Source organism: Rhyacophila brunnea, unplaced genomic scaffold (genome assembly GCF_057557595.1).
Source record: "Rhyacophila brunnea isolate RB1 unplaced genomic scaffold, BYU_Rbru_1.0 scaffold_19, whole genome shotgun sequence".
Taxonomy (NCBI): domain Eukaryota; kingdom Metazoa; phylum Arthropoda; class Insecta; order Trichoptera; family Rhyacophilidae; genus Rhyacophila; species Rhyacophila brunnea.
The window spans coordinates 8,807,839-8,833,700 of NW_028232848.1; the positions used below are offsets into that span (position 1 = coordinate 8,807,839).

At 34.0% G+C, this 25,862-nt stretch overlaps 1 protein-coding gene across 4 annotated transcripts in view; it reads right to left on the minus strand.

Moving 5' to 3' along the window:
* Positions 1-25,862, minus strand: part of Rbcn-3A (rabconnectin-3 alpha) — a 123,736-nt gene that overhangs the window by 85,083 nt on the left and 12,791 nt on the right. For all 4 annotated transcript variants that reach the window (XM_085946065.1, XM_085946067.1, XM_085946066.1 and 1 more), the window contains exons 3-10: positions 23,724-23,874; positions 14,007-14,074; positions 12,939-13,068; positions 12,195-12,327; positions 11,299-11,478; positions 8,345-8,472; positions 7,109-7,296; positions 5,979-6,060 (exon numbers count right to left, since the gene is read on the minus strand). In XM_085946065.1, the coding sequence (XP_085802191.1) occupies positions 5,979-6,060; positions 7,109-7,296; positions 8,345-8,472; positions 11,299-11,478; positions 12,195-12,327; positions 12,939-13,068; positions 14,007-14,074; positions 23,724-23,874 (1,060 nt within the window). The remainder of the gene's footprint in view (positions 1-5,978; positions 6,061-7,108; positions 7,297-8,344; positions 8,473-11,298; positions 11,479-12,194; positions 12,328-12,938; positions 13,069-14,006; positions 14,075-23,723; positions 23,875-25,862) is intronic.

Sequence of the window (25,862 nt, forward strand, 5' to 3'; positions counted from 1 at the left end):
ACAGAGTATACACACGGTCTATACGTCATATACAAACATCTCTTGCATTTTTATAATTTAAAAGATGCCATTGTTTATGCTGCCCCAGCCAAGATATTGGTAATATACTTATATTTCTGGATGGAAGCAATGGTCTTTTGGTGATTTTGTCGAATGTGTCCATATTTACTTTCTAAACTGCCCTCATGAATGACGACTGACTTTGGTGAATAAAGAGATATGGTTTTAAGAGTCGGCTTGTTAAATTTTAAAGAATTTATCATATTAGCATACATCGAACATTATAACATAAATTTTGATGGTTCAGTTCCATAGTACGACAAGTCAAAAATTTCAAGTTTTGAGTTATGTTAGCCATTATATTCGTATATCGCTCCTCTTCAGTTCTACAAAATTACAACTTGAAAAAATTACTACATAGTTGTCTTCGTAGGGCTGCTGTTTGTGTCACTTTTCTAAAAGTCAGTTTCAAAACTTTGATCAGGCATAACTCAAAACTACTAATTCCTAGTTGTAGCCCTATGGAACTGAGCATCGATATATTCAACTTACCGATCGGAGATTTAATATAAATTTTCATAACCTATAATTTGATTCTGCACGAATGATATTCCAATTCACAGTTAACACAGTATCAGACGCATGCACATGATATTTTTGTCCTTTTTGTGCAAAATGGCATTCCTAAATGCAACATAGTGATATTTTAATTCATAAACTGCAGTGTATTACAATAACGACTAACATAGTGTTGGAAACATGAGAATACATAAAATTGTTGTGCAAATATTTACAAACTAATCGAAAGCATTCTTCCATGCCAACTTAAAAACTAAATAATTACTACATCAGAAAAAAAATGTGCGTATCACATAATACGCTAGCTCCAACCATAGTTCAGTGGCACGCAGTAATTTAAATTCAATAAATAAATAACAATTGTATTATCCAATCATCGTTATTACGCCAAGCGTGAAAAAAACAACAGAAGTCTCATAAATCTCTAAATAAAACTCATTAAGTGCAATAGTTAATTATCGCACTTAATGAGTTTTACTTTATGATGATATTACTATGTCTTGTTTAGGTGTAAACAACGTATATCATTTGTAACTCAAACAACGCAATACTGAGTAGTGACAATGGTTCGAAAAGTCAATTGACTAAACCAATTGGGGATGAAGGCAGTCAAACAATGACAAATCTGGATAATCAAAACAGCACTAGAGGGCCACCGAGCCTCTAGCGTTTTGTGAATGGTAGAGACCCCAGAGAAAGCATACAGGTAGCAGGTTTTAAAACATGCTCAGTGATTTGGATATCTCCGCACTTGCATAAAGGAAAGGGATTTAATTTCCACTTATGCATGTTATATGCACATCGGGTATGTCTGCAGCACGTACGGTTTAGGCCTACGGTGCATTTACAGGGGAGTTAGGCTCCTAGGAGCCAAGATAGGAGTACCTTACCCCATATGGCTGCCGAGTTCATGGTATTCATTCCAGAAGTGTATTTTTATATTTTATCTGAACCACTTTCATCCACAATTAGTTTGGATATTCGAGGTTCTACTGTATTTACATTTATTCTTTTATACTTTGATAGTTTTTGCAAATTGAGTTACAATGACATTCCGGATGTACCAAATATAAACACTGTATAAGTCATATTGACAAAATGACTTCTATTACATTTCAATTGGAAAACAAACTTCCATGTCCATTATAAACTCTGTTTATTATGTGGCGATACGCTGTATATCACATACTGAACATTTTACCTGTTGGCATATACAATGTTTTTACTCAGCTCATCCGATTCGCTGAGAGCGTTAATTTATTGAATTTTAGCTGCGGCGTCACCTTAAACTTTCGTTGGCATCACGTAATAAAATACAACGCAAGTGGCAAGTTTGAAGCGTGGTAGAGGTGTTGGCACGTGATTGGTGCGTGATAACAAGACAAAAGGCGGAAATGAGACGGTAACCTGGAGGCTGTTGTTCGTCGCTGTTGCTTTCGTCTAGCGAGCAACATTTTGTCACTTTCGCAGGCTTACGCTCTGAAAATCAAAACTCACTTTCGCAGTAATGTCGAGGTTGGATTCCACTTAATAGAAATTTCTCCATTGCTCGATGTTAACCTCGAAGGTGGCAGTATAAACACTCCAAATCATCACCGGATGGATGTGCAATATTTAAAAATCACTCGCATAATATTCCTCATCAAGAGTGTACGAAAACACATGTGAATTTTAGGAAAAATAGATAGTAGAATGAATGTGATGTGAAATAAATAGTGATTACTGACATTCACAACAATAAGAAACAATTTTTTTATAGATGATTAATAATAGAAGAAAATAAAATTTATTCAATCCCTTTATAAAATTTTAAATTGTTTCACACTTGTTCTACAATAAACCATTTTTTTTTAAATTTAATTTCATTAATAATTAATTATCTGTATTCAATTAATTTTAATAATACCTTTCTTTTATGGTTACAGGATTACATGGAAAATAATTTGTAGGTAATTCATAATTCGAATTGTTGAAATTTTAGTTATTTGATGAGATCCCGCGGTCACTTGGTAATATTTCATGATAATGTATAAAATTTATCCATCGCTTGGTATTCACCACATATAAGAAAAATATTTAATACAAGTGGCTCACATAGTAAGTTTTATCAAGTATAAATACCAAAACTTCACATTTGAGTTTATATTATAATTGTAAATGCTATGAAGTAATTAATGGGTATAAAAAGAGTTATACCATGTGAGAAAAGGATAGCTGATAAAATTTCCAAGTTACACGGAAATAAAGGGGGTAAGAATTTTAAGCGGGAAAATCATAAAAAGTGAGGACCACTTAAGTTTAAAAATATTAAACTATTAACAAGCCTACTTACTGTATTCGCGTGATGAAGAGTTTTAAAATTGATAAGCACCCCTCATCTCAAAACATTGGCAATAGTTGAGGTGGTATTGAGGATTAAATGAATCCAAATGCATCAGTGAAGTTAATCAACTTCAAAATTAAATAAGCAATTGTAAATGTTAGATAACTGCTTTCAACATGCTGTAAATGAGTTCTTACTCTCAGGAAAATATTGATACATATTACTTTGTGTTTATTAATTTTTGTAGTGTTTTACAGAGGACAAGTCAAGGCAAAACTTTCAAATCTATATTATGAAGTAATCCAATGTTTTGTTTGACGCATAAATATGATTGTGGTGAAAATTTAGTACACTTGCGAAACTATTCTATATACAAGGTGTCAATTGACGGTGGTTAATCATATTTATGTATTGAGGTACTTAATTGTTACAATAAGTTAACCGTCTAAACCAGGGGAGGGCAAACTTTTTGGCTGGAGGGCCAAATTCAAGAATTCAAAATGAGTGGCGGGCCGCAAGTAAAATACCATTTTTAGATATACACTATTTATTATCACGAAAAATAAACATTATAAAAAAAAATAATGAGAAGAATGAAACTGTTGTACATTTTTGAACATTTTTTTCAAATTCAGGTGTTAATTTTGTAGTTGAAATTCTCAAAACTGCTTGTAAATGGGCATCGGAGATATTTGATCGTAAAGAATTTTTATTGAGGTTCATGATCGAAAATGTTTGTTCACATATATAGATTAATCCAAAAATAACGAACATTTTTCTTGCATAATCCTTAAGTTGGACGAATTTGTCTGAATTGAGGGCTTTGTAAAATCTGGAGATTTCTTCACGACGATGCAATTCTCTTAAATCAGTGTCACACTGCAGATCAATAATCTCAAATTGTATCGCTGTCGGTACACTATCAATATCTATTGAAAATGGATCGCGTACTATTGCTAAACAAATTTTTATCTATTGTCAATATTTTTTAAAAAATATATAAAAAAGTTATTCGTTATCAGAAGTACAATTAATGATATCGGGCCGCAAAAAAATACCCGGCGGGCCGCAGTTTGCCCCCCTCTGGTCTAAACTGTCAAAAAGTGCTATCTTTTAACAGCCCTTCTCTTGGCTGTGTTAACTTTTAGAGGGAGATAGACAATTCTGATGATTTAGTAGGTTAACTTACTGTAACAACTAAGCGCCTCAATACATATATATGATAAATAATATTAATCACTTTAGCTGTCAATCGCCGCCTTGTGTATAGAATAATAGACCCATTGATTGGAAAATGTGTTCTATTAAATATTGATTTTATATGTGGCGAATACCAAGTGATAGATAAGTACATATGTATTTTTATTTTACTGCATTCAAAACTTCAATAAGTTTATAAAACTGTTCCGATCGTCATAATTAATAAACTGTGAAATTGTTGTATAACAATTGTTTTGTATGTAGTAGGTATACTTAATTCCAAGTACACTTTATCAATATATTTTCTAATATTGTATAATGGCAAATATTTAGAGAAAATCACACAACATTCAAAGAGATCAAAAACAAAACCAAAAAAAGGTCAGGCTTTGAAGTACACAGAGACAGTATTAGGAATAAAAAGTAGTAGTGTAAGAAAATATTAGAATATGTCAAAATGTTAGAAAGAAACATCGAGATGTAAAGTAACGACATTCAATTAAAATTATTGCAGTTTGTACATTCAGGTCAGGGCACCACAAAAGTTATTTAGCAAATAGTATAAAAAAGACATAGCAATCGAGATATCTTTCTGTGTTAAGAAATGGAATGATATGGTAACATTATTGAAAAGCGCATTGCACTGATGTCCTCAGTGAAATGTAAAATTGTACCGTCGTATGAATAGCATTAGAAGTATTCTTTATTGAAACTAGACAACTTGAAAAATTTGGAGATATCGACTGCCTAATCTGCAAACCAGCCAACTGCACTTTTGACCAAAAATTACATTTTTTTATAAAGCATGTTTTCTATGCTCACACAAAATTTCAAACTCCTAAACCTATAAATAAATGCATTATCATTCTTCACATAAAACACCCAACTGCAGGTGCCAAATTTTCAATGTCATAAATGGAACAGCCCCGCTGTTTATATAAATTTTCTTTATATATAAAAGGAAAGCTAAAATAGTGTATTAATTCATGGCACAGGTCATTTGTAAAATAAAATAATTTCCAAGTGTATTTTTGCAACTGTTAAATTCCGCTCGATAGTTAAATTATTATGTTTTTTCTCCTTCCTGAACAATTTGCCCAAACGGAGTTTGTGGATTAAGCAGTCGATATGTCTATTTAAAAAAACCTAGAAAACACCTTGAACTGAGTGGGATTTGATTTTACACGAAGTGACTAGTCGGTAGCTTAATGATTATATAAAATACCTTCCCAGAAACAATAGACGTTTCTTTATAGGATTTACCTATTGGTTTCGTAACTTCTAATCGTAATAGGTATGTTTTAGAGGTTTATTCAAGTTATAAACGTTTTTTTAAAAAAAATTTCTTGTCTACAATGTTTAACTGAGATGTCTGATTATAAGTCACAGTTGAGCCCTTCTCAGGAAAAAGAGTGTTATCGCGATAATGCTGGTTTTCGGTAAATCTAGCCAACAGCTTAACATGCAGCATTAGAGACCGACAAGTTTAACGTGAAGCCCCGCGGCAATGCGGTAGCTATGCAGCGGAGCCTCACGTTAAACTTGTTGGTCTGTAGAAGTAGTATGGTGACGTGCAGCATGTATCACATGATTTTTGAACCGGTGCATCGTATTTAAATGTTATTATCACAAAATGAATACTATTTCAGGATAACGCTACTCTCCTACGTCTTTAAATTATTCAGCTACGTTGGTGTTAAATGGTTATCATATTCGATTCTACTTCTGTCATCATCCAATGCCTTTCAATATTGATACCAGTAGCCTTTTTTAATCGTTTCATAACCTTCTTGGCCTCCTCCCAATGCACAAACCGTAGTGTTGAAGCTTGTAGTGTATAAAAGTGTGTGTAAAGATGGCTGGCAAAGTGACTTACTCATATCCTCGCCTTCGTGATGTGCGTTGTGATTCTGGCCATCCGCCAAGCCCGCCTCCTCTGCTTCTTCTTTTTCTAATATCTGGAAAAATTAAATACAAGTTATCGATCAATAGGTGAAATATATTGTTGTTGCGTTAAAACTAGTGCTAGTATGCGAACACATTTCCATGAAATAAAGTATTTCCTTGTTCCACAAGTATGACAGTCATAGATTTTCCTTCTTCCTCGCCGTAACCATCATGACTGAGAATTGTGATCACTCCGGTATTGTTATTGTGTCATACTGAATCAGTCTTCTCTACTCTCTACAAGCTTTATAGTGGATGTTATCAGTTTTCTAGTGAATTTTTTCACATGGTCATTTCATCTCTTTTACTAGGCACATTGCCCAGAACTATTCTCATCTTATGAGGCTTTCTGGGCCACAGTGAACTCTGTATGTTCAAATAATCGCAAAACATGACACAGGGACACAGTGTACAGTTTCTCACTGATGCGCAGCTCTTACAGTATCTAGGCACTGGTTCTGTGTTCTAGTATTTTGTTCTCTGTATTTTACTGAACATAAAAATATATTTTACTAAAAAGACAAAATGCACCTTCATATGACAACCACTTACCAACTCGGCCACAGTAAGGTAAATACTGCGATATAAATATATTCAAACAACATCAGACACAGATGACAGACCAAATATCAGAAAGCTTAACAGTTTTATTTTTCCGGTATGCCGTAACCTTGCCAAAAATTGCCTGTGTTTTTGCCAATTTTAAATATTGTTTGTGATATCGTCGGCGTGTTTATTTAAATTTTGTATGTGTAAAGTAGGCTGTGATAATCGTGAGATTTATATGACTTCGAGAGATGTCAATGACTAATTTAAATATAATTTTTTTCTACCACTAATTAATTACATTTCACTCCTCATTAAATAATCATTTGGAATTGAGTTTTCGACTCTGAAGAATACCAAAAGAATAATAATTGTTTAATCGTATTGAATTGAAAACTTTTATTCCAGTCCTAATGGTATTATGCTCAAAATTGAAAAATCGATCAAGGGTTCTGGTTCCCGTATCAAAATTATGTCTTGAAGGTTTCAGTTTCATTCCCATCCGGTGCTAACCTTTCGTGTGAGATCATGAAGAATAGTCTCTGCCTGCAACGTGAAGTGCATTTCCTTGTTGTGCAGCCAGTGCAGGATGAAATGGGGGCGGGGTGCGTTCCCGTTGGAGGCGCTGGTCGCCCGCATGGACGGCACCAGAGGGATGTCTGTCTCCGCATTTATCGACGCCGCCAGGTGAAAGTGCAACCCTGGAAATCAATAAGCTAATTTACATAATCAGAGAAAATTTACAACATTATACCCTCACAATTTTGGATTTGCTTTGATAATTTGTATGAATAAATTTAATTCTGTGTACACGATTATTTTGACATCTGTTAGCCATTCAATTCACTGTTCCACTGACTCCATACTACCATATTACATCACCATGTTCAATCCTAAAAGGATTATAAAGGCATCCACATGGTGGAAGTTGTATTAAAAAAAATTGTTCTTACAACGTAATTAGATTCAAACTGCTACTATAGGGTGTAAATTATCTACTATACTTACTAATATGGCTGCCTAAAGTCCCGTTTACACGGTTCACTTTTGACGATCATCGCGGAGGAATCATCCAAAGTGACCCGTATAAACGCACATTCTTCAACGAATCATCGAAAGTGATCATCCGGAATCAAAATTGAATGAAGTTGAACTTGTTCTACTTTGGATCATTTTTTGATCACTGCGGATGATTCCGCGCATGCGCACACGCCACGCATGCGCACTGCGCCCCTGAGTACTGTCATCATATTTCCATAGGTATGTAAACTGTCATTTTGAATAATTGAAAACAAACCGGTTAAATAGATGTTCCTGCAGTGCACATCATATTTTTTATAGTACATACTGATTGTAATAAACAAAGTGTTGTTTTGGAGTTCATGGTTGCTGTTTCTGTGATTTCTGTGTTCGCTATTTCACTTGACGCCATTTTGGAATGAATCGGGTATTTTACTTTCGGTGACACATGTAAACAAAAAGTGAATGCTTGAATCCAATTCCCTGCAGAGGATCATCCGCAGTGACTCGTGTAGACGAGCCTTGAGTTAAACATAGCTTAAGACCACTTACGTCTCAAAGTAAGATGACATTAATTGGGTCATCTCTGGACTTTTTTGCAATGTGCAAAGATGGGTTCATAGCCCAAAACAGCTGACAACCGAAATAACTAAATTATCGTAGAATTAATATAATTGTAAAACTGTAATTAACATAGCAGTGGTTTATAGATATGGGGCGAGTCCTTACCGGCGCACGAAGAGTTCGATTGATAGTTGTTGTGGAAGTCGTGGACACTGTAGGTGGATGGCAACGTCGGGATGGGAGTCCCTCCCTGCTTCGAGGACTGAGCAGTCCGGCGGATGTGGAAACAGGTTCTGCAATTGGGAAAATGTTAATTATCGTCATTTCATTAAACAGTACATTAAATTTACTCTTACATTTAACTTTTCAATTTAACAAAATAGGTAGCGAATGATATGACACAAAGCCAGTCTAGTTAATGACTAAAGAGACAGTGCATTGTAGATCTGATTATCTTTATTTAATTTATGAGTGTAATGCAGAGTTGTCAACGTTAAGCAGCCGTTTTAACAAGAAAAATATGTCACATATTCATTCTCTCTTCCACTTAGGCGTTCTAATAAGAATAATATAATATGTTGAAATTGGCCACTAATTGGACTAACGCGCCAAAGTATGATTTTGCATCATGCTCTAAATTTACAGTAAAACCCGATTTTACGGTTTTTAACAGACTGACGTAAACATAAAAACTTAAACAAAGGGAAAATGCATATTAACACTTTACGGTCCGGTCACGCCACATTGGCGTCCTTTGCAAGCCGAACGTTACGATCCGGTGACGCCTACGTGGCGTCCTCACATAGGCATATCTTTACTGTGAAAAATAAATATGAAATTTAATATTTGGTTGCAAGATCTATCGACAGATGGTTGAATGACATGTGCAAGAAGTAAAAGCATGATGGAAAAAAAATATTTCGGGGTTTTTACAGAGATGGCGGACGTAATACCATTCAGTATTTTTTTTGTACCTATACCATTTTTTTTATTAGTTACAAGCCCATTTCTAGACGGCTGAATCACGAGACGTAAACAAAAACGGTAATAAACACTCAATGTTATATTCCAGTGTCGTCACTTCAACTTCGAAATTTAATTGTCGACCCTTTTCAGTGGTAGTCACCCATTTATGAACCTGCATTCTTTTTTTTAAATGAACGCGATTTTTCGCTATGAAATTGCATCCTATTTGATAATTTGTCATTAATGGTTTATTACCCATGAAACATCCACCCACCATGCTTCATCATCCATGATAGAAATCTTAACTTGAAAATGAGAATAGTTATAAATGTGAACTTGTATCGCGTTGTCATTTTCGTTCGCTTTTTTCGGGAGATTATTGCTTGTGTAACTGCATAAATAATAGCTATTATTATTTATATTGCACTAATTTCATTGAAAAAATAATTAATCTAAGTATATTTCAGCTAGGATATATATTTTTTATTAGTTTTATCTCCAAAAAAACTTTTTAAAATGGAGGACCATTCGTTTTTAAACAGAGGAAAACTATGCGGATTGTATGTCAGATATTCCCAGTGACTGAAGATATCGGAGATTTTAGTGTAATTTTCAATCACAATCAAATATTTCCGGGGATTTCCGACACTAATAAACGTTTAAGATGAAAGTGTAAAGTGTGTTCCTCACATAAACTTCGAAAAGAAACTATTTACATGTCCAAAGAGTGTAAAGTACCTCTACATCTACATATTGGTAATTGGTTTTCTTCGTATAATTTAAAAAAAAGTGTATTAGTTGTTAGTTCATTTTACATTCATAGTTTTATAAACTATTTCAAATAATTTCAGCTTTAGTGTGATAATAATTATTTCGTGCCTAGCCAGTTATCTAAAGGTATTATCCATAAGATTGAGTGTTGATTCAAATATTTTTGTGGAATGTAGATGTTTGTTTTACAATCCTATTGCTCATAGATTTTGTTATATGAATTTTTTACGCACGCCTCTGCACTGTTATTGGATTGTCTCGATTCCTACAATAATACCAAATTGTAATAAACGGTGGGAATGTATATGCGTGCATTTTATTTTTTTGAATTTACTCGAAAATATGCACGCCACTGCACTGCCTCAGCCATAAAACCAATAAATCAGATTAGTGTTCGTTCGGGAATGAATGTGCATTTATTTTTAAACACTTCACAGTTTGTGTGAAGTCTTTGTTATGACTTGTTATGCTGATAATCAGAGATATGAGTAGTAGCGCTAAAAATGAATTGATACGTATTCTATAGCGGTGTAAAACATTTTGTATTTGAATATTTTATTACATTTTTTAATTAAAAAATAATATATTGTGATTGCTTTATATCAATAGGCTGTTTCCTTTACATTATATTTAACAAATTGAACTAATCTAATAACATATAATAAACAATTTACGAAAATTTACAAATTATATACTTTACCTTTATGGAACGCGGGCCAGAGGTTGACAAGTGTTAAATAAATGACACAATTTGATGCATTGATATATTTTAAGTATTTTCTGAAAATTTTATTGAAATATATCAATAAGTTCAAAAGTTATATCATTTTTAACTTCGCGATCGAAATTTGTTGATTTTCATTAAAAAATACCGGATATTGGCGTAGGTTCTTCGCGAAAATTCGCGGACCGTATAGTGTTAAAAAGTCACCTAAATTGGTTCGGAACATATTATGTCAACGTGTTCTTTCGAGAATGAACGTCTATTTTCGAGAATGATCCTTTTCTTTTACCCGACAAAGTTTTTCATTGCTGAGACATTATTTGACCGGGGTTAATCAAAAAATTGCAGACATGCCTATAAAAAAAATGCACAAATGTGTCTGGAATTCATTTCAATAATTGCGAATCACTGAATTGAATGTGTTAATTTTAAGACGTAATTTAAATTCAATATGGAATATTTCTGGCATATATTGCAGGATATAAAACATGGGAATTAAATGCATTACATGAAACAGGACTGCAGAAATTACACACAGATAGAAGGAAAATGTGAATTCCGGCAATGTAAAATTATTTATCTGCGTCAAACAGATAATCTTCGACACTGCTATTCTGGGTCATATATAAACGTGATTGAGATTTAAAAAAAAACATACTTCATATGTTTAAGTCTCTGCATAAATCGATGTTTGTGCCGATGAGCACGGTGTCTTGCAGCGTGAGGCTGAGCCCTGCCGCCGCCTGGTCCCCACCCCTCTTCCGGGGGAAGGGTCTCCGCCCACACTCGGCAGATGTTGTCCAGGCATGATGTCACTAACATGTTACCAACACTGCCCCTAAAAATTTAAATAACAGTTTTTTTAATACATCACAAATTTAATTGAAAACATAATCTATAATAATATTCATTAAAAGTATCTATTGTCCAATATACCGATGAGATTGAACTACTGTAATAATGCTGTAATTAATGAGAACTTTTTGCATTATCACAGCTGATGATGATTTCAGAACATTATGGTATAAATAGTTAAATTGACGAAGGCCGAGCGGTTATGTGTCAAGCCGCATTTAGAACAAGCGAGCGAATGTTTGTTTTTCCCCCACTCCAGTGAAATTCTTATGCTCGCTCAATAAAAAGCGTTTAAGTCAAGAGAATAACGCTGGAGTGGGGAAAGAACAAACATTTGCTCGCTTGGTCTAAATGCAGCTTCAGGCTTATAATGTCGGGGGTCCCATGTTCGAATCCCGGGTCTGGCAAGTCACATATTTTTTTTTCAATGTGTATTTGGACCGAGTATGTACCCAATAGGTTGAGCAAGTGGCTAACATTCATTTCTCATAAAAACAAAAATCTGTCAATACAGAGGCCCATATTCGTAGGGTTGCTACCCACTAAATTTGGATGAAATATTAAATTATGAATTACAAAGAAGTTTGTTAATTCGAAATATTGGCGAAATATAAAATTACGAATCGCAAAGAAATTCTTTAATCCTTCTTTTAAGTCAGGACACACTCCGAGATGGTTAACATAATGTTTCATACTCACTTGGGCATATATTTGCTAGTTTTCCTCCACGAGAGATGAGTAAGTGCTCTAGGGTGGGCCACGTAAATAAATCCGTAATTCAACTCTGTCGAAGCCGGCTGAGCTTGTTCAGTACTCTTCGCCGAGAACAAAACTGAAAACAGATAATGTCGTCCTTCAGTGACATGCTAGGCAAAAATAGCAAATACTAAATATCACAATATATCAGTGGCGAAGGGTGGAGGTAGGCTGTTAAGATCCGCCATAAATAGTGCACACTAAACTTGATCAGTCATATGTATTTGTTTTCATTGAACTAAGACTACAATTTACGGATGGTGTTGGTTAGTTTTTAAAATTCAATTAAACCCTGCGAAACCAAGCCATGGTAGATAATAGTCAAAAATATTCATCTTATACGGACCTCATGCGCTGTAGTAGTGTTAAAAAGAATATAATATATCGACTGTAGAAAGGAAAAAGGGCCTAACCCTAGTTTTTTCAAAATAGGTTTTTTTGCATAATAACGTCGTACACGAATAAATACATGTTGTGTCCAAAGGATGTAAGCTGCAAATGCCGATTTATTATCTAAATTTAGGAAACAATTTTAGAAAAGAAGGAAGTGACTTGGGAAAAACAGCTTAAACATTGTTTTTCTTTTAATTAATATCAGATTAACTAGATCAGAGTCCCTTGCAGCGATTAAAATGTCTAGCATCAATATATAAATAGTGCGGAAGACAATCTGCGTAAATGACTCACTTTTGTTCTGGTACCATATCTTGACGAGGCGGTCATTCTTTCCGGACGTGGCGAATAGCATGCCATCAGGGGAGAACGCCAGATGGTACGCCGGGGTGGCCGTGTGACACCGCCAGACACACACCCAACTCTAGAACAATAATAAAAGAATCGTTTGATAAGTTGTGCAAATACAATTTTCCTAACATCGAATAGAGCTTTGATGCGATCATAATACCAAAGCTCAAATCAATAAAAATAAAGAAACTTTAAAGTTATATTCAATTATATTTTTTATAAAAATCTATGTTAGAAAGTTTGTTTTTTTTGACCTTGTCCGATCCTAAGATATTTCTCTGTGGAGGCCTATATTATGATCTGATGCCTCCACAAAGAAAAGAATACCTACGTTAAAATTATGAAATTTTCCAAAATTATTTTGAAATTTAATAAACTCCATTTTAATAGAAATATTCATAAAATAGTTACGATGGACCTTCCAAAAAATTGCACATTTTATATCACCCTTAACCGGTTATCTCGCTCTATGAGGCAGCACATACAAATTTCGCGAGTTATCTCGTCCGACTTTAAACTTAAATTACTAGCCACTGTCAATTGATATGCATAATCTAAAAAATTAATAACACAGTGACATCTGTTTGAATAATTATGAATACTAAGCCACAATTATCGATATTACAGCGATTTTAGTAAGAGCTTCGATCTACATTCAACGTGTGTCGTTAAAAATCGGCGGCCTGTCAGATACTGCTATAGTAATATCGTGAGACATAGAAAATGTTGAAGCAGATATTAAGCAGAGTTGAAATCGAATATGACTTCGTTTCCCTCCATATGTCTGCCGAATGGCTAATCACCAATCGACACCTTTTGCTATGCCGACACATAAAACAATGGTCTTTTTAAATACCATTAGCTTCCCACTAATTGTTTTTTTAAGGGTGATGTGAAAATATCTTTATAAACCAAGGGCGCTGTGAAATGAAAATATTTGGAAACCAGACCTATGATATACATAATAATGGACAACTGACAAGTCCTGATATTTGAATGGCTTCTACTTACGGTATCTTCTTCTTCCCCGGGTGCTTTCTCTTTGTCCCCTCCGCCAATCTCGAATGTGACAGTGCTGGCTGGAAACAACATTTAAAACAACCACATTATCAAAAGCACAAACTAATGTTTTAATTAACTTAATTAAATAATTACAAGTTAAAAAGAACTTTTTGCATACAACGTTTTTAAATTTTCTGTTGAATTATTATGCTCAATATGCTCAAACTTGTACTTGATATGAAGTAAATAAAAAACAAACAAACAAACAAATATAGAATACTGAAATGTCATTTTGACATTTCATTTTGATTTCCATAGTAACGCACATATATATTAATAATTTAGTTACTAGGACCACCCCCTTAGCAAAAGCAATGGCATCGTGTTCTGATATATTCTAAAAGTTTCAAATGTCTAGCTAGTCGGGAAGTTATTTAAAAATCGATTGCAAGATTTGTACTGGACAAACAACCACCGGACAAACAAGAATAGGAGCTAATAAAAATGTTTTAATAACCGTTCCTTGTATAGCCTTCTATAAAAAGCAGAGTCATATATGTCAGATTTAATAAATCACACACAAAAATGGCAGTGTTGACTAATTTTTTTTTTTTTATCATTCTAATGGACGATCCCAACATTTTGTCAAGATATTATATTTGGACAGTTTTCACATTAAAAGGGTTTATTTGAACCTATGGGCTCCCGCATTGTATGAAACTTTGGTAAGTACCCTTCTTCCAAAAGTCTGGAAACACTTGACTGTGTGTAAATTTTGTTAAGTCACTTTTCACTACGCTGTCGATGTGAAATGTTCACTTGGCATAAGAAGTATTAAGCAAAAATGATTATTTGTTGTGTGTTGAAGTGTCGAAACGATAGCCATGAAAGAATAAACATATCTGTGCCGTAAAATGTGGAAACGATCCATTTATAAATAATATGTTGGAATGATCCATTTGAATGTGCAAATAAACCTGGTTCGGCCAAATATGCTAGCCCTCATCCTTTCTTCCCACCTACCCTCAAATCCTTATTTATAATTGTCGCCAGACCAGGACGACCGAGCAATTACAGGTCATCAGGCGACCGTGATCGAATAACATTGAGTTAGCTCAAGTGATATCCATAAAGCGGATGTGGGAAAGTTTGTTATAGCTTTACCGTCGCTAGCTTCCGCGTGCCTCATACAAAACGTATCTGTTCGACCTTTGTTGCACTACATCTGCTACGGTTTGAGTGAACGACGCGTCTATATCATCCATCAAAAGTGTACCGTCCGTTTACCAGTGCGCGAGTATGTGAACACCGAACTGGCCCCAGCGCACGCCAGCCCTCTCAACATAAAGGTCAGTGTCTGACATCCTGTGTAACCCCCCCTCCTAGATCCGTAATCCACCAACCAGCATCAAATTACAGTCCACTGCTAAAAGTCCCACCAAAGCCTTTTCAATGTTGGACATATTATGTTAAGTAGGTAGACTTTTTCAAATGTGCAAATATATTATAAATATCACTGGAGGTAGGCTGTTAAGACTCGCACATAAATAGTGCACACTACACTTTGTCAGACATAGGTACTTATTTGTTTTCATTAAACTAACAATACAATTTACAGATGGTGTTGGTGTTGCGTTAGTTTTTAAAATTCAATTAGCCCGAATTTTGGCAGGACGACTTGGACAACATTCTGCCAAATCATCGTGTCCCAGTGTAGTTTAACGATTATCGCGGGTTCCATAATAATTATAAAAAAACTCAAAATACATACACAGTAAATTGTAAAGTCCTGACATAATAAGGGTGGACAGAGCCCCTCTGACTTAATGCCACAATACTTAATTTTCCACGCCCCAAACGAAAATGTAAACAATGTCGATCTAATACAATTAATTGTTAATGTTTTGCATTAAATATACTCCCGCGCGAGGACATAAAATACCAATTCTCGTGTTTTCTTGTTAAATAAAAAATAATTACGTGACTTTGGTATATTGAAAGCTTCTCTTTGAAAATAGGTGATAGTGAAACACTCCACAAGCTCTCGTCTCTTATGTTAGAAACACATTAGCATCACACCACGTGAACTAGCGGTAAGCTAGTGCAACGGACAAAAAGTGTGCAATGTTCTTATACTTCCCGCAGCATTGTTTGAGCCTAAAACAAAAAGTGTCAGTTGGAAAATCTACAAAAATGTATCCGAAGCACATTAAGGTCACCTCTTTGTACCACGCTACACCAACAACCTCACATGTGATTTATTAGAAATGGTTGCCTCTTGCATATTGAAAAAAAAGTGAATTTACCTCACCTCCACCACCAACACCTCCGACTGGAAATCGTCTGTGACTAACCTAGTAACATTATAAGATACTTTACCATTTTCCCTATACAGTACTCTCTCAGTAATCCGCCACCCCAAAAACAAGAAAAGCGGCTAATTAGTGAAAGCGGCAGATTATACTGACTACATACAAAATATGGTAAAAATTAAAAAATTAAAACAGGTATTTCGTCAAAATAGTTTTTTTGAGAAATGTGTACTAGCAAATTACGGTTTTGTTTATAATCAAAATCAAGTATTTACTAAATTATACATACGTATTTATAAACTAAGTTTATTAACTACATATTAAGGGGGGACATGCTCAGCGTAGGTCAAAATGGAGCTTTTGTTCTATTTTCAAAGCATGCATCTGGACATACCTTAAACGTTGTAGATAATCTATTTATATAATTTTGAAGCCTTATTATCCTTTATATTTATTTTAAACATTTGAATACGTGTATTAATTAAGGCGCTAAGTACCAAAAAGTAGTTTTGCTTGTGGCTACAAAATACTGATTTGTCAAATGAAATTGTATGAAGCAGACATTTTGAAAAATGTAGTTACACAGTATGAAGCAATCTCGGCAGCTTCTATAATTTTAAAACTTAAATTTATTTTGAATTTCCACAGTACATAGCTTTGAAATTGACATTTCCGGTCAGGGTGTAAGTACCATGCAAAGAATCTTATTTTAAGGTCTAAGTACTAGCTCAGGGACGCTGGTGGGATCTAAGTACACACTGATGACATTTTCAATAGAGATGGGTAAAATATTATAAATTAAAAAAAGAAGGTTTTTCGATACTTTGTTTTAATAATTCAATTATTTATTTACCTACTCCTAATACAATCATTCTGCGTTTTATTTCGGCGATGTGCATATGACCCTAGAGACTATAGAGCAGTGGTTTCCAAACTTTATGTTACTACGCCTCCCTTTTAAAAATAAACTAATCTTGGCGCCTCCCCCCCCTTTATTTCATTAAATAATACAGACACCTTTTTAAATAGTCAACAATGTACTAACACAAAATGAAAAAAAATAAACAAGGTTTTACTAAGTACTTATATATTAATTTTTAAATTAATTTGTTTTTCATGCGATGAATGTGCTTGTTTATTAGCACATACAATTTCAATAGAAGTCAATCCAAATTTATCATGTTCATTGACAAATGGATTCTCTCATGGGCTCCTTATCTTGAAGCGGGCCCCAAGATTAGGATCTTTCAACTACATATTTAAAAGCCCCGAAAGAAAACAGCGCCGCAGGCGACTTTTTTACAATTATCGGAAGTGAGATGGGATATGGAACAGGCAGGGTAGGTTTGTTTGACTCCAATAATAAGAAGATTGATGCGTGAATGAAATGAACCCTGGTTTTATTATCTCCTTCCAAATAAATATCAATTTAATTATTACAGGTAAGTTTACAGATTTATAATTTAGCAGAATGAAAGCAGTTTATGCGTTATGAGAAATTGCTAAGTCGATCGGGCGGAGTGGAACGATAACCTTACGGTTAAATCTTTGATAACTGACTGACATATTGATGTCATGTAATTGAGTGTTTTATACAGATTCGATACAATAGAAAATGATGTTGTCACTATTTGCATATTGTGATATCTTGCTTACTAGGTTTATTTTGCAATGCATGGCTTGTTTGTAAATTGTCAATTAGGCACTTTTTAATTATTAGGCACGATTGATTTTCATATAAACAATTTTGTGCATATCATGTTGTTTTGTAAATTATAAATAATTGATTGATATAATTATTGAATTATTTTGCTAAATCAGCTTTCTGTTAAAAATTGATTGATTCACATAAATCGCTTGTTCTACTATTTCAACATTGTTATGTTGCAAGGTACATTGTAATTATAAATTAATTTCCTACCGAGTCATGTGGATGGTAGGGTAATGACCCCTACACAATTAATAAAATAATGTTAAAAGTGTATTATCAACTATTCTAGAACTCTGCAGTAAATAGGCCGGCCATAATAAAATACTTGTTATGTTATATCGTTATGTGTGCAGTGATTCCCATTATCCTTTACCTGTAAACAATACCCAGCCTGTGTCCATATTATAAACAGATACTGGTGATAAAACTGATAAATTATCAATAATTATATTGAATTTTGTTTTGTATTAAGTAGGTACATATGTGAGTCAGTCAATATCACACTTTGAAATGTTTTAATTTAAATAGTAGTACACATTTTTTTTTATTTGATACCGTACAACTTAGCAATCATGAAATAATTAATATAAAATATATTCTTAATTAATTTAAGGATGTATATTTCCCATTTAATTCAATAAGGCATAATTAATTAATATTGTTATATTCTGTAAATTATTGAAGAAGTAGGTACAATGTGTTTTAGATATATATATATAACTAGCTGAAGTACCCGGCTTCGCACAGGGTCGCTTCGTGGTTATATTTATCTTAAATATTTAAAAAAATATTAAGAGGTAATTATTTTTTTAATATTAAAATATCTGTCTAATACAATATGGCAATATGAAAATAATTCTAATAGGAGTAAAGGTCAAACAAAAGAACACTAAATTAAAATAAAATCCCAAATATGAAAACATTAATAATGTTATTAATATGTAGTAAAAAAAATCAAAATTGGATGGAACAAACAAACAACAAACTTTGTATTTTATATAATACTAATTTAGAAACCTTCGCAGGTGTGCGCACAACAACATAGTGACAAAAGTTTCATTGCAATCGGATGAATGGTATAGGAACGCATACGAATTGAAGAAGAAGATGATTTTCTAATTCAGAGACCTTTGCGGGCGTGAGAACAACAGTTGATCAAAATTTCATTGCAATCGGATGAATCGTATAGGAACGCGTACGAATAGAAGAATAAGAAGATAGTTGTACTAATTCAGAAACCTCCGCGGGCGTGCGCACAACAACTGTTCAAAATTTCATCGCAATCGGATTAATGGTATAAGGACGCATACGAATAGAAGAAGATGGTTGTACTAATTTAGAAACCTTCGCGGGCGTGCGCTAAACAACTGGTCAAAATTGCATTGCAATCGGATGAATGGTATAGGAACGCATACGAATAGAAGAAGATAGAATAAAAGAAGAAGATGAAAATGGTTGTACTAATTCAGAAACCTTCGCGGGTGTTGGCACAATTACTGACGAAAATTTTATTGCAATTGGATGAATGGAATAGAAACGCATACGAATAAAAGAATATAGAATAGAAGAAGAAGAAGATGGTTGCACTAATTCAGAAACCTTTGCGGGTGTTACAACAACAACTGACGAAGGTTTCATCGCAATCGGATGAATGGTATAGGGACCATACGAATAAAAGAATATAGAATAGAAGAAGAAGATGGTTGTACTAATTCAGAAACCTTCGCGGGTGTTGGCACAATTACTGACAAAATTTTTATTGCAATTGGATGAATGGAATAGGAACGCATACGAATAAAAGAATATAGAATAGAAGAAGAAGAAGATGGTTGTACTAATTCAGAAACCTTTGCGGGTGTTACCACAACAACTGACGAAGGTTTCATCGCAATCGGATGAATGGTATAGGGACCATACAAATAAAAGAAGATATAATGATGAAGAAGAAGAAGAAGATAGTTGTACTTATTCAGAAACCTTTGCGGGTGTTACCACAACAACTGACGAAGGTTTCATCGCAATCGGATGAATGGTATAGGAACCATACGAATAAAAGAAGATATAATGAAGAAGAAGAAAAATATAGTTTTTCTAATTTAGAAACCTTTGCGGGTGTGCGTACAATAACTGACGAAAGTTTCATCGCAATCGGATGAATGGTATAGGAACCATACGAATAAAAGAAAATAGAATTAAGAAGAAGAAGAAGATGATGATTTTTCTAATTCAGAAACCTTTGCGGGTGTGCATACAACTACTTAACAAAATTTCATCGCAATCAGATGAACGGTATGGCAGCGCATAAAATGCGAATAAACAAACAAACAAACAAACAAATATTGATTTTTATATATTAGATATACTTACTTAATATTTTGAATTTCAAACCAAGAAGAAAAATGTATTTAAAAAAAAAGTTGCTTAATATCGATATTATAACATTTATAACGATACGCATTGAACATCACTAGCGCTTTCTTGACAAATTAAATGATTGTGTGAAACAATTATAAAAATGTAATAACCTCAGAATTTCGAGGTTTTTTGGCTGGAATCACTTTACTATTAATTGTGGAGTACTCTTGGCCACTAGTTTTTAGTTTTTTTTTTACATTTTGGACACTTCCTTCATCTTTTTGGCGACGTTTTTTAACAGAACTCGTGAGTGTCAACACACCGTTTTCAGCCATTTTATATGGAATGCCGTTGAACACTGCAGTGGTACTTACACCCTTACAAATAAAACACGCCAATGGACTTACATCGTCGCCAGATTTAAATATTTTATTGTATTTTTTTGACATGCTTAAGACACTTAGACCATAGTTAATAGTATTGGCGTTGGTACGTAGAACAGTTTTCTATAAAAATGTCAGTTTTGAAAATGTTGGTACTTAGCGCCTTAATTAATACACGTATACATTTGATGACTGCATAAAGTATTTTTATTACGAGGGTGGGTCAATAAGTCCTTAGAAAAGCCGACAGGTGGCGCGACTAGTACTGTAAGCGGTTTGTTTTCATGCAGCGGCACTACCGATTCAGTATGCTGCGAAGTTTCAATCAGATTGGTCGGGTTGTGTGTTTCTCGTACATTTAAAAAAAAATTTGCTTGTTTACAAAAATGGAGAAAATTGAGTTTAGAGCTGTTATTAAACATTTTAATATAAAAGGGTTAACAGCAAAGGAAATAAAAAATGAGTTAGGTTTAGTTCACGGCACATCTGCTCCTTCACTTGCAACTATTTATAACTGGTTAAATGAATTTAAACGTGGTCGTACATCAACAAAGGATGAACCACGCTCAGGACGTCCTGTAGAGGTGACTACACCAGAAATGATCAATAAAATCCACGACATGGTGTTAAGTGACCGAAGATTAAAGTTGAGTGAGATAATTGAGGTTACAGGGATCTCAAAAGGTAGCGTCATTTCTATTTTACATGACAAATTGGGCATGAAAAAAATTTCTGCAAGATGGGTGCCGCGTTTGCTCACAGTCGACAATAAACGCAATAGGGTGGTGGCCTCTAAAGCCCTGTTGTCGCTCATGCAACGCAATCCGGATGAATTTTTTCGTCGCTTTGTGACTGTAGATGAAACATGGATACACCACTATACTCCCGAGACGAAAGAACAGTCAAAGCAGTGGATTGCGAAAGGCGAACCATGTCCAAAGAAGGCGAAAACCGTAAAATCAGCTGGTAAGGTTATGGCTACTGTATTTTGGGATGCACGTGGAATTATTTTCGTTGACTATTTGGAAAAAGGAAAAACAATAACAGGGGATTATTATGCATCTTTATTGGACCAGCTAAAAAACAAAATTGAAGAAAAACTGCCTCATTTAAACAGGAAAAAAATCCTCTTTCATCAGGACAATGCCCGTGTTCACACATGTTTACGATCAATGGCTAAAATTGAAGAATTGAAGTTCGAATTGGTCGACCACCCACCGTATTCGCCAGATTTAGCCCCCAGTGACTTTTTCCTTTTCCCAAACTTAAAAAAATGGCTAAGTGGACAACGTTTTTTTCAAATGAAGAAGTCATCGATCGGACAAATGCTTATTTTGAGGACCTTCCGAAAACTTATTTTTCTGACGGTTTAAAAAAAATTGAGAAACGTCTAACCAAGTGTATTGAGCTCCAAGGAGATTATGTTGAGAAATAAAAAAAAATACAAAAATAAAAACTGTTTTAATGCTTTTTTCTAAGGAATTATTGACCCACCCTCGTACATAAAATAGTATTCTTTTAAACCTCTCGCTCTAATGTTTTAGAATATAGTCATATTTCAGTACATAACTGTGCAGTGGTGTTAAGATTTTTTACATTTATTATTTTTTAAACGCATTTATAAAACCATCAGTATAATTTATATCGACATTATTATAGTGAAATATTTACGATAAAAAATTATATTGATAATCTCTGTGATCCCAAATTTGACAAGAATTAGGCATTTTATGCTTAATAATAATTATTGACCTAAGAATAAGGTAGTGTTTTTTTGAAATACACCATTTCTTTTGGCATTCCCCAGTGGTTAAGCTACAACATACGGCCATAGCCATAAATTGACAAGCTATAATTGAAGTAAGGAGTAAAATGATGTTAACGCGCGTGTTTGAACATGTACCGTTTAAAAAAAAAAAAAATTTGGTTAGGTACATGTTCAAACACGCGCGTTAACATCATTTTACTCCCTACTTCAATTATAGTTTGTCAATTTATGGCTACGGCCGTATGTTGTAGCTTAACCACCGGGAAATGCCAAAAGAAATGGCGTATTTCAAAAAAACACTACCTTATTCTTAGGTCAATAATTATTATAAAGCAATCATTATTCGTAGGATGTTTATCACACTTGAATGGTCAAAGACATAGCTTATAATGAGTATCTTTAGAATTATCTTCAAATGTGTTAATATTGCCCATTTTTTGAATAATAAAATGTCTAATTCTTGTCAAATTTGAGATCACAGAAATTATCAATATAATTTTTTATCGTAAATATTTCACTATAATAATGTCGATATAAATTATACTGATGGTTTTATAAATGCGTTTAAAAATTAATAAATGTAAAAAATCTTAACACCACTGCCAAAATTATATAAATAGATTATCTACAACGTTTAAGGTATGTCCAGGATCATGCTTTGAAAATAGAAAAAAAGCTCCATTTTGACCCACGCTGAGCACGTCCGCCCTTAAACAGTAAATCACTTGACACAACCAGTTGTTCAGTGAGGCAGATATTCTTGAATGGCTTAGGATCCTGGCTTTCCCTATGACCAAAAGCTTCATTTTGTGTGTCCTGGTTGAATTGGAGCACGGCATAATTGTGATGTGGTCCTTGGGCACTTTCCTCCCTGGTACATTACTTTCTTCGCGATGAACGTACGTTTTACGAAGGAGAAGTTTTCAAAATAAACCCGTCTCATCTGCGTTGTATACTTGTACGCGGCGGACAGCTGAATTTGACAATGGAATACCGGCGAATTATAGAGCTTGATTTTGTGTTTTCAACTAGTAAAAATAACGGCGGATTATAGTAGTTGTCGGATTACTGAGAGTGTACTGTATATTATTCTTGTTTCACTGAGTTTTTAAACTGAGCAATTCATGTATTCACACCACAAATAACATTGCAATGAACATAAAACATACAGAATATTAGTTAGATTGGAATACTGACGTTGCTCTTCCTCATGAGCTCCAGCCTGGTGCCAGAGCTGCAGCAGCGCGCCGCCCGTGAGAAGTCGGGTGCCTTCTAAGTTCCACGACAGCGCCGACAGGGGACCGGCTGCAGTGAGACGCCCCGTTTGCACCCACCTGTATTCCAAGCCCTGGAAGAAAACAAAAAATAATAAGAAATTACCAAAAATGTTTAAGGTAACCTTCTCTACCATATGGAGCTAAATATATGAAAGTGGAGCTGATAAAAGTACTCTTAGTCTACAATATTGTAGAATACTTTTGTATGAAGGGAGCCTGCATGATTAATGCGGAACGTAGAAACAAACATGTTACATTATCTTAAACACAATGATTAATTTTTGCCCAACTTGTAGACAGTCTGCTTTCTGCATATCTACCGTGTACGGAAACTTGTACATATGCAGTTCGCCGTATCACACTTCACCGTGAAATGTTGTACCGGAAATATAATATGGCCGTACATTAAAGACCCATCCAATCCTCTTTGAGTCGTTTAGTACTGACATAAAATTCATGTCTAAATAAAACACGGTTATTGTCAGTTTACACTTTACAGGAAGTCAGCCGCAAACAAATTTTGAAAATAGCCTATATATTGGACTATTTGTTAGGTTAGGTTAGGGTTTCATTCTTGAATTTAAATTTGAATTTAATTTAATTTTGAATGAAAATTGAATTAATGTTTATATTGAATCTAATAAAATTGGAGACCGTATATTATACGGTCATCACTTTCCGATAGAAAGGTCACGGCAAACTATGCCACGGAGAAATGTTTTACGTACAATTTACATGTAACCCATAATTACATTCAATTATATAGATGAATAAAAAAATTGTCACAATGCATTGCACAATATCAATTTGGATCAACAAACTCATTACACACTGCGACCTCTCTGCAAAAGTTGGACATTTTTGATCAATAAAACTTCCTTGGGAGTTTGCCAAAATTGTTTGCCTAGTCTACGCAATTCTGAGCATTGAGAGCATTTTTATTGCAGACAGTCGTGTCTGGGTAATCTATTGTCTACGACTACATGCTGTGTACATTATAATGTAACGGGGTAGGCGCACTTATAAAGACCACAATCCATGAGGTTTAATCTTGCGTACATTTCAAAATTCATCGACATAATTACGAGAATCGGCAAGTGAGAAGCGTCAAGAAGAAGTCAAGAAAGCGCCATGACAAATGGGTCTGGAAGTGAATATGGAAAAACCCAAAGAATTCAGACTCCAGATAGAAGGAGTTGTATTGGTATTATTTTTATTCTTCTATTGGCAGCCTAGAAAAGAAAATCGTTGTTAATTTTCTACAAACACGTATCTCAATTTTTGTCAGTTTTAAGTAATTTGATGTAATGAATTCAGAATTTGAATACGCACATATTCCACTAACAAGTATCTCAAAATATACTCAATAACATAATAGATTTAAGCAGTTACAATAAAAGACTTTTATAAATATTATAAACTCGTATCTTGAGATACGTGTTTGTAAGTACATAAATTATCAGTGGTAAAGGGTGGGGGTAGGCTGTTAAGATCCGCCATAAATAGTGCACATTAAACTTTTTCAGACATATGTACGTATTTATTTTCATTGAAATAAGACTACAATTTACAGATGGTGTTGGTTAGTTTTTAAAATTCAATTAAACTCTGAGAAAACCAAGCCACAATAGATAATAGTCAAAAAATACTTGTCTATATATAAAATATCTAAAATTATGCAATTAAATCATACATAACTTTGAATATTTTATAGATTGAATAATATTTTTTATTTATTATAAGTTTTGGTTTACGCAGGGCTGAATTAAAAAAATGAACCAACAATATGTGTAATATGTGTTTTTAATCCAACAAAAACAAATAACTATGAATGAAAAAGTGTGCACAATTTTTTCGTATAGCCCCAATTAGACCAAAACTATTATGGTTTTGTTGAGGTAGGGTTTAATTGATTTTTAAAAACCAACCAACACCATCTGTAAATTGCAGTCTTAGTTCAACAAAAACAAATATGTATGACTAACAAAGTTTAGTGTGCACTATTTATGGCGGATCTTAACAACCTACCTCCACCCTTCGCCACTAGTAGGTACATATA